Source organism: Neovison vison, chromosome 3 (genome assembly GCF_020171115.1).
Source record: "Neovison vison isolate M4711 chromosome 3, ASM_NN_V1, whole genome shotgun sequence".
In the NCBI taxonomy this organism is placed as follows: Eukaryota; Metazoa; Chordata; class Mammalia; order Carnivora; family Mustelidae; genus Neogale; species Neogale vison.
Window position 1 is genome coordinate 141290844 of NC_058093.1, and position 19317 is coordinate 141310160.

The 19317-nt window shown below is 45.1% G+C and overlaps 1 protein-coding gene across 2 annotated transcripts in view; it reads left to right on the forward strand.

Moving 5' to 3' along the window:
* The window catches only part of FECH (ferrochelatase), a 32339-nt gene that overhangs the window by 300 nt on the left and 12722 nt on the right, over positions 1–19317 (forward strand). The window contains exons 1-6 of one of the 2 annotated variants that reach the window (XM_044242902.1): positions 85–112; positions 4354–4480; positions 8705–8824; positions 10304–10452; positions 16250–16384; positions 19196–19302. In XM_044242902.1, coding sequence (XP_044098837.1) covers positions 4401–4480; positions 8705–8824; positions 10304–10452; positions 16250–16384; positions 19196–19302 — 591 coding nt within the window. In that variant the 5' untranslated portion in view covers positions 85–112; positions 4354–4400. Of the gene's footprint in view, positions 1–84; positions 113–4353; positions 4481–8704; positions 8825–10303; positions 10453–16249; positions 16385–19195; positions 19303–19317 lie in introns of those variants that run through there. The other variant, XM_044242901.1, reaches the window with a different exon arrangement.

The following is a 19317-nucleotide window of genomic DNA, read 5'->3' on the forward strand; positions in this document are numbered from 1 at the left end:
GACCCCGGGCCTGGGGGCTTCCGGGAGCGGCGCAGGAAGCTCCGCGCGACGGGGCGAGGGGCGCTGTGGAGGTGGGACCGGAAAGGGGTGGCCCTCTGGGAGGGGAGAGCTGGTACGTGGGTCGTCAGCGGGGCGCGGCCGGGAGGGGTCCGGGAGCCCCGCGGGTCGGCTGGGTGGCCTTGAGCAGTGCGGGAGTTTGTCAGCGCCTTAGTCCTTACCTGTAAAATCAGGAATGGGCGTCAGGGGGTTGTTGGGAACGTTAGGGGAAGACCTGCCAGGGAGGGTGATCACTAAGGCATCGTGGTCCTCACCGCGGACCTCTGTCCTGGAGTTCCCTCCCTGGTGATGGAGGTCGCGGCGTGCCCACCGCTGCTGAATGGTGACTGGGCACGGACCTGCCCTATTTTTTTTTCTAAGCAGTTCCCCAGTTCACCAGTCTGGTGCCCACTGAGAAGGAATGGAGAGAATCCACTTTGAATTTCCATCAACTTACAGGTGCCTTTGTAGAAAGATGGTTAGGACCCGGTTTATACTGAGGGTCAGGTCCCTAAGGGTACTGGAAGCAAAAGGCATTAACTTTTAGGGAGAGGACGCGCAGTGCCAGTAATGGGGCTGAAAGGTGGATTGAATTCGTGTTTTCTTTCTTCCGCCCTTTCTGTGGAAAATCTGACAGGTTCTACATTTGAGGTCATAGAGCAGTATGAGAAGCTTTAAATGATTTGCTGTTCAGATTATAAGTAACTAAGTGGAAGGATTCAGAGACCATAACAAAAGTGGATTTGAAGTCAATTGAATTATGGACTCTGATTTTAAGATGTAGTTCTAATACCTTAATCATCTTGTTGAAATGAAGGAATTAACATTATCGGTTTGGAAAAAATGGAGTAATATTTCTGAAAACAAATTCTGAAGGTACAAGTGTGAAAGCAAAGTCTTATACTATGTTTTTAACATATTACAGAATCAGTAAGAACCTCCCTGGGGTGGGCCACATACTGTGTATACTATATATATTTTTTAAATTAGAAAGTGGGTAGGTTAATGAATTATTGTTTTTTTCTTTTTGCCTTTTCTTTCCAAATTTTCTACATGAAGCATCTATGTCTTTCATGATTAGAAAAAAATTTCTGGAATTAAAAAAAAAAAAAGAGCACTAGTGTTAAATTAGGGACACTTGGGGTGCCTGAGTGGCTCAGTGGGTTAAAGCTTCTGCCTTCGGCTCAGGTCATGATCTCAGGGTCCTGGGATCAAGCCCCGCATTGGGCTCTCTGCTCAGCAGGGAACCTGCTTCCCCCTCTCTCTCTGCCTACATGTGATCTCTCTCTCTCTCAAATAAATAAAGTCTTTTAAAAAAAATAAATAAATTAGGGACACTAGAACATTTTGGTGCCATACCAGAAAATAATTCTTTTTTGAAAGCCTCCCCTCTCCAAGTGTTTATTAATAGGCACCATATAGTACCTAACTTCTGCTAATTTTCATGACATAAGTAGAGTTAGAATACCTGGTCTTAGTTCATAAGTGGGCAAGTACCTGTTACTGAGTATTCTTCTCATTTAACCACATGTGGTCTGCCTGGTACTGTTGTTAGGGCTGGACGTAGATTAAAAAATTTTTTCCTAATCTTCACAACAGTCCTGCAGGGTTAGCCTTATCACCATTTTACAGATGAGAAATGTGAGGCTTGGAGTAGTTCTTTGAGTTGCCCAAGTGCTGCCACACAGCCTGTTTGGTACTATCAGAGGTTTCCACGAGATCTCTCCGGCTTTGGAACACGGACACTCTGTGCCACACAATGCTGTCTCTGCCTTTGGATTTCTCTTAAGCTGTGAGCTGAGTGTATATTCAGGAGTCTCAGTTGATCCTTTGTTTGAATAATTAAACAACTTTAGCTACTAATTAGTATACTAATTGGTGAGAGACTACTCTTTGTTTCTCTGAAATCTTCAGATCATTAGGGGAAAGGAGTTTCATAGAGAAGATCTTGAGAGGTGGGTATATTAACCCTAAGTCCTGAGCACAGAGGACCCATTATTAGCAGCAGTGCCCTGAGAATTTGTTCAACCACAGAGGATTCTGTAAGCGTAGGGCACGGCAACAGATCAGCAGCTTGAAAAGCTCCCAGCTCCCAAACTGTCCGAGGAAGTACTAATTTACGAGTTGAGGATTCTAGTCTCACTCTCATTCCCTTCCGCCAGGCTATACTCTTTCTGAGCCCTTCTGCCACTCCCTTTTTAAGATTCACAGGGGAAATCTTATTACCAGCAGTCAAATCATGTAATGCCCAAATTCTATTCTGATACCCCCTGGAACCCAGTATAATCTCATTCATATAAGGAATCACAGACATTGTGACATGATTGAGAACCTGGTTAAATCTCATGCAGTTCAGAATTAAACTTGTCTAAAATAAGGAGATGTGAGTTGGTTTGAGACTTCATTTGAGCAGAATTGAACTTCTTTATGTCAATCTCTTGCACTTTCACTTTGAGTTAATAAGGACTGTTCAGCACAAGCTCACATAATTGGCTCTGTTGGGAATGTGCACAATATGGATAGTTGGAAATCTAAAGGGCCTGGAGATACCATTCTCCTATATCTTATAGACAGGGTAGGTGAAAAAATCAGCAGGCGTATTCCCTGTGCTCTTACAAATGGAGCTAATGCGAGCACTGAGGAGTGCGTCACGGGTGTCCTTGGCTGTGATCATCACAAGGATCCTGGTAGCAAGGTGTTGACATTTTACTGGGGAAACGAAGGCTCAGAAAGAGTGTAGCCTGGCCCCAGTGCATTACTAGTAAGTGGCAGAACTGGGGACAGTCAGATCTGCTGGCGCATAGCCTGAGTTCCTCGCCTGGTCTCCTCTGACTCATAAGTAGGAGGAGGGTAGAAGGAGACTGATCTCAGCTGATTTCAGACCAACTGGTTTGAGAGCAGAGAAGGGAGAGGTCATGTGTACCGGGTGGGGCACCGCAGTAACCACTGTCCCACATTGCCATCTTGGGGACCTACTGTATAGCTTCAGTTTAATTTCACTGTAGGTCGTTTAAGGATGAAGATTCTTCCCGCTATAGCTAAGTAGGGCCCACGGACTCTTCAGTTCAGGTGGCTTCTCCAGGCGCACACCTAACTCTTGTGGGGCCAGGACAAGAGTGCAGATGGAGACCCACATAGCATATGTGGAATAGCCAGCTAACAAGCTGTTCTCTTCTCCGCTACTGGCAGCTAGAACTTCATCATGCCCTGGAAGAAATGTCAGAAATGTCAGAAAATGTCGCTGCCTTGTAGAGAGCTGCCTCTGACCTGTAGGCTTCCCTGCTTCTCTTTCCACTGCCGGCTCTGCCCTGCGTGGTGAAGAGTCCTGTGCATATGCCCAGGCGGACACTCCAGTCTGCATGTTCAAGCTCTGTTCTGCACATAGCTTCCCGCGGGTCAAGTATTGCTTGCACGGATGGTACAACCAGCCCTCAGGAGGCTAGAACTAGGAAGGAGGCCTGTGCAGACCTGGCACTGAGTGTGGGGCTCTAGGGACAGGGAATTCTGGGGTTCTGGATCCTGGGAGCCTGGTCAAGAATGTGGGCCATGGACTCTGGGGTCCCTGAATTCTTGGCTGTGCAAACTGCATACCCTGTTGCGGGGGGCTGCAGCAGGAGGAGGGCCAGAACGGGTCCTCTAAAGTACCCTTGTCAGGGCCCAAGGGCCATGCTAGGGTTCTCAGCACTGGTGCTTTTTTTTTCTTTTTTTAAGATTTTAAATTTATTTATTTGTTAGAGAGAGAGAGTGCGTACGCGGGGAGAGAGAGAAACAAGCAGGGGGAATGGCAGGCGGGGGAGGGGGAGCCCTATGCAGGACTTGATCCCAGGACAGTGGACCACAACCTGAGCGAAAGGCAGACACTTAACTGACTGAGCCACCCCGGGGTCCCTAGCACAGGTGCTTTAGGGGAGAAAGCTTATAGGTCGATGAGGTCTGTGCAACTGACAGTGGAAAACTGGCTTGATGGCCACTCCCTTAAATCAATGGTTCTTAGCCTGTCCTGCAAGCTTCTCACTTTCCTATCAGCAGCACACTGCTGCCAGTAACTTCCAGAAATGTGCAGCGATCATTGCAGAATCTGCTGAGGCTGAGTGAGGAGGGGTGTTTCTAAAAAAGCTCCCTGCAAGCCCTAGGGGGCGCCATCCCACCTCGTCAGAGGGATTTTAAGTGCCTTGACCTATGTGCAGAGAAATGCTGGGAAAACCTGTGCTACAGCATCTCTTTAAGTTTTAAATCCAGGATTGCTGCTCTGAGGACCTCTTCCAAAGGAATTACTTCCCCGCTAGATTTCATGCTGCTACTTGAACTTTGTCACAGTGGTGCATGGTGCCTCGAGGACCTGCCAGCCATGGAGGGGCCAGTCCATGGGAGCCACGGCGACAGCTACTGCAGAAGCAGCCCAACCGGCCAGAAGCCCAAAACCACAAGTGCAACCGGGGAAGAGGTAGGACTCTAACTTGTGGTACTAATAAGAATTTCTGTTTGTGGATGCAAGCTGCTTGAGGAGAAAGCTGCTGGGGCATGCCAGTATGTAAGAGTGGGATGTTAGAGTCTTGGCTTCCTTTCAATAGCAGGAAGAGTAAGCTCTCTCTCTCACACACAAACACCCCCCCGCAAGGTTTTTAATTTTTTTTGGAATTTTTTACAGATTTTTAAAATTTTTTATTAGAAAATTTTTTCCCAGCTGTATTGAGGTATGCTTGACAAATGAAAACCCCACGGGCTTTTGTTAAAGGACACATAGCTCAGTACAGTGTGCAAATCATGTAGGAATTTAGTTCTGGAATACATCATGTAACACAAATTATATGTATGCTGGAAGTGTATTAACAAACCTAACATAATTACCCCTATGAAATGTCTGTCCTGTATAGGATAAAGAATAACTAATCCGTCAAGAGTGTATATAATAAACTCTGCCCATTATTTTTCACTGTTAACACAGTGAGCATAATTAGAAATGAAATAATATGATTTGCAATTTATTAAAGGAAGAAAGGGCCTGCTGTTTGCCGGTGGACGTCAGCGGGCACGGCGTTGTTCTTGGGTGTCTTCTTCCATAACGGAAGCCATAGCTGTGCCCGAGTCTTCCTTGGTACAGAGGCAGCACAAGACTCTAGAAGGCTATCATTTAGATAAGTTCACAGAAGTAGCACACTCCAACCCTAGCAGGGTGAAAGAAGGAAAGTTGCCGTGAGCGATTAACTTCCTGACCTTTCTTCTAGACCGGATGTTCCGTGAAAGCAACACAGCTATGAAAATGAGTAGTCTTATTTTGTGTGTGTGATTTTTCATTGTGTGATTCTGGGTACATTGATTGAACACTGAGGAAACTGAGGCTTTGGGGGGGATAGAGCCACAGGCAAAGTGTTGAAACCCTTTCGAGGGAGAAGTTTTAAATATGTTATGCTATTTATATTTTACATTCAAACAAAGGGAACCTGACATTCAGAGCTTGGTGTCACATGGGCTGTGTCTGGAGGGGAGGAGAGACAGACCATGGCTAAAGCTTTGCACTTCACATTCTCTCATAGAGGGTGTCGGACTAGGGCAGCTAATGCGCCATTCGTTATGCATAACACAGTTTTGAATTAAGTGCGTGTGTATTTAGGTATTTTCAAATCGTGTGCATCTCTTTCATGTGTAAGCTCATCATGGTTTACAAAACATGGGTTTGCAGAGCAGAGTAACATCCAATTCAAAGCCACTCTTGTTCTGAGCTCAGGTGTTATAGATGGAAAACAGTTCCAAATCTCGTTTGCACATTGATACCCTCTGTGGCTTAGGTAAGTCTCTTAGCTTGGGGTTTCTTAACCAGTAATCTGTCAACTGGCAGCAATCCATGGGAAAAAGCGCTTAATTTATTGTGAGTCACAGATTTTGAGGGTGAGACACAGGATCCCAGAACACTGGTGGTCTAAAAAGAAAGATTAAAGGAGTATTACAGTTTCACAATATAATGAATTCGGAATTTTCAGGTATCAAGAAAAGAAAACTAAATACCAGCTTGTTAATTCATTGATAGGACTTTTGGACAGAGGAGGTGGAAAAGTTGTAGGACAATGACCACCTTCCAAAATAGTTGCTTGGTTTAGTAAAAAAGAGAGTAAACCCCCTTCCTCTAACCGAGTGGTTCTCAGCAGAGGGAGGGGGGAAGCTCTCCTCTCCCACTGCCCAGGCGTATTTGCGATGTATGGAGACATTTTCGGTGGTCACAGCTCGGGTGGGGTTTGTGCGGTTGCCACCCAGCGAGTAGAGGCCAGGATGCTACTGAAACCCCGCAACATGCAGCACAGCCCTCCACCCCCGGGGACCGTCCAGCCCAGAATGCCAGGAGTGCCCAGGAAGAGAAAGGCTGGCCCAAGACAGTGCTGTGACAAGTGGACCTAGTTCATCCTAAATGGGAAGATCCCTGACATCCCTGGAATGCAACAGTGCCCTTACCCCAGGAATTGGTTCTTATTTTGGAAACTTGGGCTGAGAAATTCAGATTTGTGCCTCATTTGTGTTTGCTTAAGCAAACAGTTTCCTGTATACTCTATATTTGTATACTGTATACTTTTACTGTACAAATGTATACTGTATACATTTGTATACTGTATAATGTATATTGTATACATTACATTTGTAAACTGTATACATTTGAAACACTATCCTGCCTCACATTATCACCACATTAGTGTTTCTTTAAAATTGCAAAAAAAATGTGCTTGTGATCTTGTTGACTTTTTAGAACACATTAGGACTGGTCCTCCAAATGAGCCCTCTCTGCAGGGCCAGCTTAGCCACTGTGGTAGGCTGAGGTGGTGTTGATGGAGGAGGGTGAGAAAGTGGGACCCCTCCGCATTTGTAACAATGATGTTTGACATAAACCGCAGTCTGGTCGTTTCTCAGCTGCTTTATCAAGAGTGAAGGGAGATGACTTCAGCCAGAAAAAAGAAAGAAGTACTGACCATCAAGCTGTGACATGGATGAACCTTGGAAATTGCATGCTAAGGGAAAGAAACCAGACACAAAGGGCCACATATTATGTGATTCCTTGTTTTAAAATATATTTTTAAAAGATTTTATTTATTTATTTGACACAGATCCCGAGTAGACAGAGAGGCAGGCAGAGAGAGAGAGGGAAGCAGGCTCCCTGCTGAGCAGAGAGCCCAATGCGGGGCTCGATCCCAGGATCCTGAGATCATGACCCGAGTTGAAGGCAGAGGCTATTTCTATTTCTATGAATAAGCAGATCCATAGACCCAGAAAGCAGATCAGTGGTTGCCAAGAATGAGCAGGAGAAAGAATGGGGAATGTCTCTAGGTTGGGGGGCAGATATTCTTTCAGGGTAATGAAAATGTTTAGGAATTAGATAGTTGTAATGGTCACATAACTTGGTGCATGTATTAGAAACCACTGGATTGTAATTTGAAGTGTCAGATTTTATGGTATGTAAATCATATATAAATTTTTAAAAATGCAAAAAAAAAAAAAAAAAGCACATGAATGGAAGAAACACTCCTTGTCCTTTAGTGTCCCCACAACAGACTCTTCCACTGCTGTCACAGGGCTACCACTCACGGGACCACGCAGGCCTTCAGTTCTCCGGCCTCGCATCTCTGGCTGTGACCTTAGAGTTCCAAGTCTCCAGTCTTGGGCTGCTGGCGGCCACTGGAAGCATGCAGGAGGCCCTTGGTCCCACTCTGGCTCCATCTTGCACCCTTAAGGGGTGTAGGGATGGGGAACTCATCTTGGCCTGGCTCCGTTTAGTCTGTGCAGGCTCCAGAGCGGCTCTGGAATTCACAGGTTTGGAGTTTGCATCGTCCTTTTGTTTATTTAACTTCCTCCAAACTGTTTGATTTTCTTTTTTTGCTTGATTCTTTAGACTGGGAACTATTTGAATAAGATACAGCAATTTCTTGTAGGAATCAGCTAAGCAGTGGCTGTAGATGAAGGGTGGAGAGGTGAGTGCAACATGAGAAGTGTGTATACTTTATTGTAGCAGGAGACATGAAGAAGGAGTAAAGGCAGGCTCTGGAGAAGGCAGCAGAGTAGCAAGAAATAACTTGTCAGTAATAATTTAATAACTAAGGAGAAGGGAGCAGATAAAGAATTAGATATGGGCTGCTTTTATACTGTGGAGTTTTAAACTTATAGGAAACCCATGGCTTCTCTGTGTATAATAGAACTTCTGTGTTCCAGATCATGCAAATTAACTAAGTACACTATCTATTTAGCTCTCCATACAGCATTTGAGATAGGTGGTGGACTTTCTGTCTTATGGGTGAGGAAACCGATGCTCAGAGAGACCAAGTCATTTGTGTATTCATGAGGCATTCACACGAACAGTTGCTCCAACCATGAGACAATTGTAGTTTTATACCTGGCTCTTGGCCCCTAAGGCATGGGATCTTTTTTCAGGGCTGACCGTTTAGTGGAGAAACGTTTCAAGCCCAGAGAGTCCAGCATCATGGAGGGAGCTAGGAGACCAAGGTCAAAGTCAGAGCTGGGTTGGTGTGGAACCAGAAGCCTCGTGCGTTCCCAGATGGGTAGCCATGGGATGCCAGTGCATAGCTCTGTAGCTCTGTACCTTTGCTTTGAACAGACTGGATGTGAATTTGCTACTGAACCAAGATTGTACCTTAGAGGATACAAATCAACCATTGCATTTTGTTTTCTGTAGGAAGCCGAAAACTGGAATATTGATGCTAAACATGGGCGGCCCTGAAACGCTGGGGGATGTTCACGACTTCCTTCTGAGGCTCTTCCTGGACCGAGACCTCATGACGCTTCCTATTCAAAAGTAAGATATGTCTAAGCACCTGTGCTTCTTCCTAACTTATGCAGCACCTCTTGCCTTACGTGTACCTCAGTTCTTTAGTTTAAAAAAAATAAATGGTTTTAATACATATCTGGTAGTGGCTAGAGCAGCATTATTATTTTCCATTAGGTATAAGAGAGAAATGATACTGCAAGAATTGCAGTGGAGAGAGAAAGCAAGTGGGGGGCGGGTAGAATTCCCCTTGAGCCCTTTCTTTCCCAGAGCTCTGGAAATTGCAGTTGTCTGACACAGCTGATGTCCCTTTAAAGATTGTTACAGACATATTTGTGCTTGGCATTCAATGGCTGATTAATACTCAGGGAAGCAATGATTAGTATTCATTCATGCTGTGACTATGGACTGTGGCTCTCCCTTTTCATCCCCCCCCAATCTCTTTTATTATTTATTTATTTATTTATTTTTTAAAGATTTTATTTGTTTATTTGACAGACAGAGATCACAAGTAGACGGAGAGGCAGGCAGAGAGAGAGAGAGAGAGAGGGAAGCAGGCTCCCTGCTGAGCCTCTTTTAAAGTAGGTTTTTGTAAAGAAAAATGTATACGTGTATATGGTAAAAAATGCAAATAGCAGAAAAACGTTCACAGTAAAAAGCAAGTATCCCTTTCCTTGGGATTCCAGCCTTCCAGTTACCCACTGGGAGGTTACAGTTGTAACCAGAAATAGAGAAATCTGTAACTGTACAGGTATCTTTCTGGTTACATTTAGAACTAGTTTGTACATATGCAAGCATATACATATCTTTATTTATAGATCTAGATATATAGGTATGAATGCACATGTATATCCTTCTAACACAAATGTGAATGTACTTATGTACATTATTTAACACTTTGCTGTTATTTTTTTCTTTAAACTTAATGTATGGAGATTGTTCCAGAACCGATTACCTAGATCTGGTTTATTGTTTTTTTTCCACGACTGTATAGAATTGCATTGTTGAGTCATACCTTAATTTATTTAAGATGTGGCTCATGGTGGACATTGATGTTGTTTACATGTTAAAATGAACATTTGTGTGGTTTGTGTACATCTTTGCTCACAGATGCAAATGTATCTATGATTAATATGCATTTTCTTAAAGTAAGAGGAATATATGCTTCCCAATGTCTTCTATATCCCACTTCCTACTAGGTGTAGGATCAGACATTGCTAAGACAGTGGCTCGCCCACATCTAGGGTCTGTGCCTGAATGTTCGGTGTCCTGCTTCTTCAGGCTGTGTTGCTAGAATGTCACGTGGGGCAGAGGTGGCCACCTCTCCGACAGCGTTTAGTTTGCTGTCTACTCAAGGCCGAAAGAGCTGGCTGTTGTCACTCAAGTTTTCTGTTTTTAAAGGCTTGATATACTTGGGCTCTTATAATTTTGCTTATCTTTTCTATTGAGTAGTTTCTGAGGTTGCTCAGGTGGAATAAGACCCACTTACCTACCTGTTAAATGATTTAGCAAGCTGGCGCCAATCATCGCCAAACGTCGAACCCCCAAAATTCAGGAGCAGTACCGCAGGATTGGAGGCGGGTCTCCCATCAAGATGTGGACCTCCACGCAGGGAGAAGGCATGGTGAAGCTGCTGGATGAGTTGTCCCCACACACAGGTACTTAATCACCGTCTCACTGGGCTTGTTCTTGCAAATCAGATCTGAAGTCCCGATCACGACTGGGTGGTGGGTGCAGTTCTGGGGGGTTCCTGTGTGATGCATTGTCCCTTAACTCTCTCCTCCAGGCATTATCCTTTGTCGTGGGCCATGTAGCCTGTTACTTCCTTATGTTGCAGAGGAAAGAGCAAAAGATTTGGAACAACTAGTTTCAAAAGAAAGTTTGAGGAGCACCTGGGTGGCTCAGTGGGTTAAAGCCTCTGCCTTCAGCTCAGGTCATGATCCCAGGGTCCTGGGATCGAGCCCCACATCAGGCTCTCTGTTAGGCAGGAGCCTGCTTCCCTTCCTCTCTCTGCCTCTCTCTGCCTACTTGTGATCTCTTTCTCTCTGTCAAATAAATAAATAAAATCTTTTTTTAAAAAAAAAAAGGAAGTTTGAGGTGTGGGTTAAGTTGAGCTAGATCATAAGAAAGAGGCCAGGGGCACCTGGGTGCCTCAGTGGGTTGAGCCTCTGCCTTCAGCTCAGGTCGTGATCTCAGAGTCCTGGGATCGAGCCTTGCATTGGGCTCTCTGCTCGGAGGGAAGCCTGCTTCTCTCTCTCTCTGCCTGCCTCTCTGCCTACTTCTGATCTCTCTCTGTCAAATAAATTAAAAATTAAAAAAGAAAGAGGCCATATACTATGAAGAAAAGATGCAGATCTCATTGCCCCAGAAAGAAATCTTTGGGAAATGGAACAGGGCTGCTGTTAGTGCCTTTCCTTTCTGTGCAGAAAGCTAGTTAGATGAGCAGAGCAGAATTTGTTAGTTGTCAGGGCAGCCGTGAGACTGTAAGCAACTTTCAGCAGCTGCTCTTGGCGCTCAGCGATACTGGCTAGCATGAGGTGCTGGAGGACTGCGTGCAGCTAGTAACCATCCTCTGAGAACCTCTAATGTAGAAGAAGAATGTGCAGAATGAAACCTTAACTGCATGAAAAGAATTGTAAGTGTGCATTTAGCTGCATTCAAGACCCATTGCACGCTGCTGGACACACCATCATTCTTAGGTATACTGACACAAGAAACTCTGTCTGCTAATACTAAGACAGCATCTTGCAGACGTGGGCCAATATGAGAAACGTTAAACCAGAGATGTGCATGTAAGGTGCATGAAATACGTGAACTACAGGTGCATTTTGGGGCTTCAGAATCAGGACAGGAGCATGACACAGTGAGGACCCTCGAGGACCGCCACCCCTCCAAGCGGGACCAAAAGCATTTCACTTTGCTCTGAGAGAGCAGCACTGAGTGTCACCTCAAGCTGCTCTCAGAAGCCACCACTCCCGTCACACACAGGGACAAAGGCTCTAGCTCAGCTCATCTCACTTGGAAAATTGTTCAGTCGCGCTTCTGAGCATCGGGTGTGCTTCCTGCCTTCGCTGGTGGCTCAAGGGCATTTCCTACATAGTTCAGCCATGTGCACCACAATGTGTCTTGAAAACATTAGGTGAGGAGAGCTCGGCTGTGCCCTACTCACACCTACCTGATAGAGAAGAAGCCCCCTGGTCCTAAACAGTTTATCACCATAAAAGGTTTAGCGTGAATCAGACCTTCAGTTGCTGTGCTGTCTTCAGTGGAAAAAAGAGGGGGCAAGATGCCATTTCTGTCTGTGGATGTAGTAGGGCAGTACTCGTCACCACCAAGGATCCGGCAGAGCTGTCAGCCTTGGAAAAACCCAGATGGAGGGCATCCTTCACATCTCTTCTCCCTAGGTGCGGCTGCTCGGTTGTCCAGATCAGACCGGCCAGCCATGGATTCAGCCTCCCAGCTTGGCCTGGAAAGAATCCCGTGGAATGAACTAGATAGAAATCACTTACTATCAAACATCTGATTATTTTAATCTGTGGCCATTTAGTACAAAGGAAGTTATATCATCTAGATTCTAGGATTATTCCCTGCTTTGGTAGGGGCCAAAGAATAGTAATATCTACGTCATGTTTTCATAGTCAGAATCGTGATTTTTAAAAGATCGGTTATTAAGCATTCCATCTTACTGAGACTTATCTGAAAGAGTAAAGTCTATTATTCTTCCTTGTAACTTTGGGGATAAGTTTAGGGTGTCCGCTCTGTGGCTTGCCTCTCCAGTCCCTCAATCGTTACTAATGTGACAAGAAGTCATCTTTCCTCCCTCCTTTCTTGCTCCAGTCACTGGGAATTACCTGCTCTTTTCACGTGGTAATTCCCACTTCCATCCATTCCTAAATCCAGCCAGCTGGCAGGTGTTTGTAAGCACTGACCACACTCAGGCTTAGTGGGGTAAGGGATGAAGTAGTGAGTACGTCACACCCTTACCTTCATGGAGCTCAGTGACCTGGTCATTGTCACCGAGGCAGGGGGTTGTCTCAGGCTGCTTTTAGTTTCTCTGGATCTGGGAACCTTGTCCAGGGCCTGGTCCTGGGAGGGCTTTGGTGCTGATGACCCTTTGACCTACCACTGTTCTCTGTGGCCCATACTTGGGACCCTTGGAGCAGGCAGGTTGAATTATGGCTCTCTCCTGCACCGTAGATAGCCACGTAGCAGTTTCGGCAGACTGCTCTGGGGCTATGGTAGAGAAGCTTGATGAGGCCCAAGACTGGCCATCCGTTCATTCATCTGTGGTGCCCCGAGTGCCCTGCACTGTTCGATGCTGCTTTTCAAAGTCAAAAAACATGGTTTCTACTTACGAGAAGCTTCCAGTCCAGGGAGACCCTGCAGTTGCAGCCTAGTCTGCTTAAGGGGCAGAGAGAAAATCTTTTAAGATTAACTGGAGAAATGCTACACAAAACAGGTGGACTAGTGATCACACAGAATGCAGATGGAGGAGAAATGGAATAGTCTTGAGGTTTGGAAACTGCTTTGGGGGAGGTTTGTGCTGAAGACCAAGATTATCAGGTGTGGCTCTGTGGCTCTACCAGGGGCCTGCCCAGATTACCTAGAAAGAGGTTCCTTGTCCTGCTGTCTAAGGCTTGGCAGAATGGACCTGAGCCAGCGTTGAAGACCCAGGCCCCTCACCCTCTTCGTGTGGATTTTCCTTCCTGCTTTCTCTGTCCTTCCCTCCTTTCCTCTCTTTCTCCTTCCTCTTCCCTTCTCATACTTTCACACAAAACCATAAAGTATACTTTTAAACTATGTCTATTTGTTTATTTCTATTGTGAGAAAGTGCTCTTTACGCAAAACAGTGCAATGATTACGAGCAGGTAGAAACGTTTCAAACTCTTGTTTTTTTAGGGAAGTAGTTGTTGCTTAGTAGCAGGTGTAGAGATCTCAGCTTGCTCTGGCTTTGTGTAGAATTGACTATTAAGTCCTACGGTCAGTTTAATGAGGGGATATAACTTGGAATTTGTGTCATGTGTTTACGCTGCATTACAGGAATTGAGGGAATACAGAAGGAAATAGATGAGAAGTGTAATCATTTCATGAAAGTCTAAATCTCAGACACATTTGAAAAATGATAGTTTGGTTATGTAGACTGTGACTGCTTCTCAGGCAGCTGTAAGTAGATGCTGCAGAGTAAGTGAGTGGTTCTTTACAGGGTGAATGGTGGGGAGGAGCATGGGCTTTCTTCAGATGGAGCTGGCTTCCCTGGGCCTGCTTGTGAGAGTTCAGCCAGATGACTTTCCCCACTAAGCCTCATCTCGAAAATGGGGGTGATCACAGAACCCAAGTCCTAGAATCATTTTGAAGATTACACAAGATAATCATGAAAGGCATCAGCCTGGTGCATGGTACATGGTAAAAATTCAGTACATGTGAGCCTTTATTATGATTCATTGTTGGCCTAGGGCTCCTAACATGATACAACTCAAAAAGCATTGCGCTATTTCACACCTTTCTCTCAAAGAGTCATGTACAAATCAGACATTTGATCTGTGGGCTGGAAAGGAATGAAGTTTCATGGCTCAAAAATTCAATCAGTTCTTTTTTTTTTTCTTTTCTTTTCTTTTCCTGGTCACATGTCACCAAAGACTGCCAGGTGGTTGGTGGCTCTGTGCAGGCCATCTTTAATGGAACAGTCTAGCAAGTCTTATCTGTTCCTTGCAGAATATTTTACCCTCCCTCCCTTCCAAGTGAGGTCACCACCCTGCCTTTATCTGCAGGGGCACTCACTCCACCTCTCCTGCCTGCAATATTGGAGGAACTCCCCAGCCCTAGGCATTTAGGCTGCAACTTTTCCCAGGTGGAAGGAAAATGGCGGAAGCTGGTTGGCTGGTAGTATTGGAGGCTCTTACCCTAGCAATCTAGTAATAGGATTGTCTCAGAATAGATTAAAAGGCAAATTCCACTTCAGCCTCAGCTTAGGTCCCCCAGAGCTTCTCAGACAGGGGGGCTTGGGAGCGTGGTAGCTGACGGTTTTCGAATGAACCACATTGTCATCTTCAGCAAGTCAGTTAGTCATTTGGACTTTGCTTACAGCATCAGGCGTTCTGGTGTATTTTTGCTGCAGTTCATCATTTTACACAAGAGAACATAAAACTGGTAGCCTAGAAGGGACAGACTGCTGAAAATGATTCCCCTTATATCGCTTCCTTCCTCTTTTTGCGGTCCCTAGCCAGAGGCTATCAGAGCAGCTTGTCCTTCCTGTGCACATACACGCTTCTCTCTCCTTTCTCTCGTCCACTCCTGTCCTTGGGAACATGGACCCCTGACTGCCCATTGCCTGTGTCCCGTCAGTCAGGAACTGTTTATACAGATACACGAACGTGTACCTTTTCTTTCACTGCAGCCAAAATGTTTCTTGTGGCTATTTTCATGACCCATACTTAGTGTAGCCCCTGCTCACGCTAGGACAGTAGCATCATCTTGGTTCTGTTACTGCTTAACATTTGTGTTGTGTATTCCCAGTGTCATCCCTGAGAGGGAGATAGCTTTGTCCTGTGAAATGGCAGGAAACTTTCAGTTTCATGATTTTCTAAATGCCTAAGAAATTGTGTGCTGGCGGGTGTTTTTAAGATCCAGAACAAAAAGATGGAGAAGGACAAGGGATGGCTAGGAGAAGGGGTTTGTAGGGAATGTACAGGGAAGGAAGGCAAGGGTGTACACTGAGCTGGGCTGTTACTTCAAATCCGGATGGGTGTCTCGGATTGAAGCTTTGCTGTTGGGTTTCTTTTCTGTATTAGATGACAGGAATCATTCCATCGTCTGTCACCCGGGAACAGCTGTTGAGTGTCCCAGAGCTCACATAGGTGACCTGGAGCCTAAGGGAGCAGGAGGGAACAGGCCAGGTGGAAGCAGGCTGGGGTGGGGACAGGAAGGGGCACAGGCTTGGGAGGGGCGAGACCCACATTCACGTTCAGCTCCACCGTCTGCTGGTGTGACTTTGGGCAGGTTCATTAACCTTGGAGAGTTTCAGTTTCTTTATCTGAATAATGGTGCTTAAACGAAAGAAAAAACAGAAGCAAAGTGTCCACCATGGTATCTGGCACATCAGAGGAGGTTATATTTCAAGAATAAGTGCTAGTTCTTTCCTTCCTGCCTTTGAGTGTCTCTTCGCTCAGTCAGGAGCAGAGACTAAAGACCAGAAGTTTGAGTTTTAAAAAACACTGTGCTCAGCAAAGTTGTGGGGGTGGGGGCGTGGAGGTTGATCCCGGAAAATAGTGCCTAAAAGTCCCAGCACTAGCAAAGACTGGGTAAGATCTGAGGAATATTCTAAACTTATCCCCAGTATCAGCCTCTCAGGAAATTAGGTTAACTGTTCTTTGTTCTGGGCTTTGCATGACGTTTGGCACTCCGAGGAATCTATATAAAGATTAATACTTTCTCCTTTCCACACATGCCTCCTAATAGCCCCTCACAAATACTATATTGGATTCCGGTACGTCCATCCTCTAACAGAAGAAGCAATTGAGGAGATGGAGAGAGACGGGATCGAAAGGGCTATCGCCTTCACGCAGTATCCACAGTACAGCTGCTCCACGACAGGTGAGCCTTCCCCTTGACCGTGGGTGTGCGGGGGTGCCGGGCTCTGGCAGCCATCACCAGGGAATGCAGCGGGAAAGGATAAATCATGTTCCATCTGAATGGCAAATCTAGCCTGCCCGCTTGCAGCACGAGAGTGCAGCTCAGGCCATTTGAAATCTCGGGTTCGTCTCCCCCTGAGTTATGGGCCAGTCGGCTGAGAGTCACAAGCGGTGGGTTTGGAAGGCGGTCGCCGCTCCTCGGTGCTTTAATGCAGTTGGGTAATGGAACGTTAAGCCACTTCTTATATTTGCGTAATAAACCCTATTTTTATGGCAACCCTAATATTCTCAGTAACGTAGCAAGGGTGATAGCTGTTTCCATTTCGAAATCAGAGGTACCCAGGTAGCATGAGAAATATTGGTATGTTTTTTCATTGTGCTTTATGTATGGGTTGGTTTACTGGTTAAGCCAAAGCCCAGCTTGATGTTCCCTTTGTAAACTTCTCTCAGTATTCTAGATTTTGGAAAATATTACTGTGTGTTGTTTCCTGTATATTTAGATGGAGCAGGAGAATAGTCATGTTTGTCCTTCTCTGTAGAACTGGTAGTAGGTAAAGCTTCTACTGTTGCCCACAAATACATTTGTTTGCATTCTGTTTTAAGGATTGGGCTCAGCACGTTTGGACTCCCAAATTGTTTTTGGGTGTTAGTGCATACTATTTCTATAATTATGAAGAGAAGCAAAAGGCTGTCCGAGGAGATGTTCAAAGCCTATTGTATGCCTTAAATGTTCGCTCAGAGTCCCTATGAAAATGCCTGAGTTCTCAGACACCCTCAAGAGTCTGAGTTGCAACTTCTTTTGGAAATATACCTCTGCAACTCAAAATGTCTGCTAATATGTTATTGGAGAAGGAGTCAGATTTTATAAATTTCTAAGCATAGCTTTGCCTTGCTTTACACAATAGACCTCAAATGTAGGTGTGCCTGGGAGGCTCAGTCAGTTGGTTGAGCATCCGGCTCTTGATTTCAGCTCAGGTCCTGATCTCGAGCCCCGAGTCAGGCTCCACGCTTAGTGTGGGGGTTGCTTCTCCCCGTCCCTCTTCTCTTCCCGCTGCTTGTGCGCGCTCTCTATCTTGCACGCCCTCAAATCAATACATAAATAAATGAATGAGTGAAATCTTTAAAAGAAATGTATACTTCAGCTGTAGATATCTGCTCTCAAAATTAGACAAGTTAAGAAGATGGTAATTTGTATATCAGAGGATTGACTGGGTTTCCTTTCCCAGCGGAGTCTCCCAGTGGGTCTCAGGTGTCAGAGTCTTTGCGCCCTTTCCCTGGTCCATCTCACATGAAAAGGCAGGTACATCTTCACTCAGAGATGCGAAAGCCTTTGGGAAGTGCATCCATTCTTGGAAGCCAGGAGAGTGTTGTTTACCTGTTGTATCATGTAGACACACGTTGTTGGGGCAGAGCCAGGATAGCCTGTATGTCAATCACATGCAGTTGTTTTGGTTCTATTTTCCCCTTTATTACTACTTTGGGTAGTTTATCAAATGTTTCTGAGTGACCCAGAAGAACGGATGTGGCTTCCAGAAGTCCTTCTGTGGCTTCAGAAGTCCCGAGGATGATATTCGCCTGTACGGTATGGCTTGCGGTGTGACTAGGCTGGGAACTCCGGGATTTCTGGAGAGACTGTTTTCGAACATGCAGTGGACTCCATTTGGATTTATCTGACTCATTGGATTCTGGAACGAAACTCATTTATCTTTTTGAAAATTTCAGTTTTAGGCTAAGTGTACATTTGATTTAACTATGGGCTGTATCCGGGCTCTTATTTTAATCTGGAGACATACCAGATTAACAGCCTTCATTGTTGCGGAAACCGGTGCCTTGATGTTGGGAAGCAGGGAAATGTTGTGGAACATTTACCCTGTGTTAACATTGAGAAAGAGCCTCTGTGTGAGGATTGGTTGCATAGGATTAGCCTTGGCCCACGTGGCAACTCCCCTCGGCCAGGAAAAAGTTCCATTGAGTTGGCACCATCTGCCTTCCTTCGGCCTTTGAATTTTTGTGATTTTGACCTCTTGGTTAAAAATACAAGTTTTGTTAGATTACTGGTAAGGATTTGCTACCCATTTAACTTAACCCTGGGGAATGATGATAATCTTGTAGAAGCAGATAAAAATAGAGAATGTCCATGCAAACTTAAATAAGCTAGTCTTCTTATTAACAAGTCATTTAAAAAGATGGCTATCAATACTGTAAAGTAGAAAATATGCATCTCATAATATTAAATAAAAATATGCCAAGCACTCGGGATACAAAATTGCATACATGCTAAAATTACAATTTTGTGAAACAAAACAGCTATACAGGAAAATAATAGGAAAGAACTCTGCTAGAATAAAACGATGGCTGTATTAGCATGCTGCGTCATGGCCATTTTCTTTTTTCCTTTCTCCCCCACCCCTTACTTTTTCTGCTGGGGCTGATTACCTTCATAATGAGGGGAGGGGATTAACATGCTTTCAGTTGTTAGACTTCGTTCCTCAAAATAGCGGCAGTTATATTTCATAAATCCTCTACCATCCTGTTTCTTACTAGAAATGGCCGCACTCCTCTTTGAAAGGCCATCGCAGTTGATTGCTTTTTAGTGATCTTCATTTGCAGGGTAGTTAACTCTATCTGCATTTTAGAGCGTTGAAATGATTATAATTAGACCAATTCAGTACAGAAGCAGTTACCTATGTTGAACTTACTGCCTCTACTAGTCTGTTTTTCATTTTCACTATCATCAACACGCAGCTACTAAGTGGTCCCCTGTATGTTTCAGGAAGCAGCTTAAATGCCATTTATAGATACTATAACCAGGTGGGCAAGAAGCCTGGGATGAAGTGGAGCACCATTGACAGGTGGCCCACGCACCCGCTGCTCATTCAGGTAAGCCGGCACTGG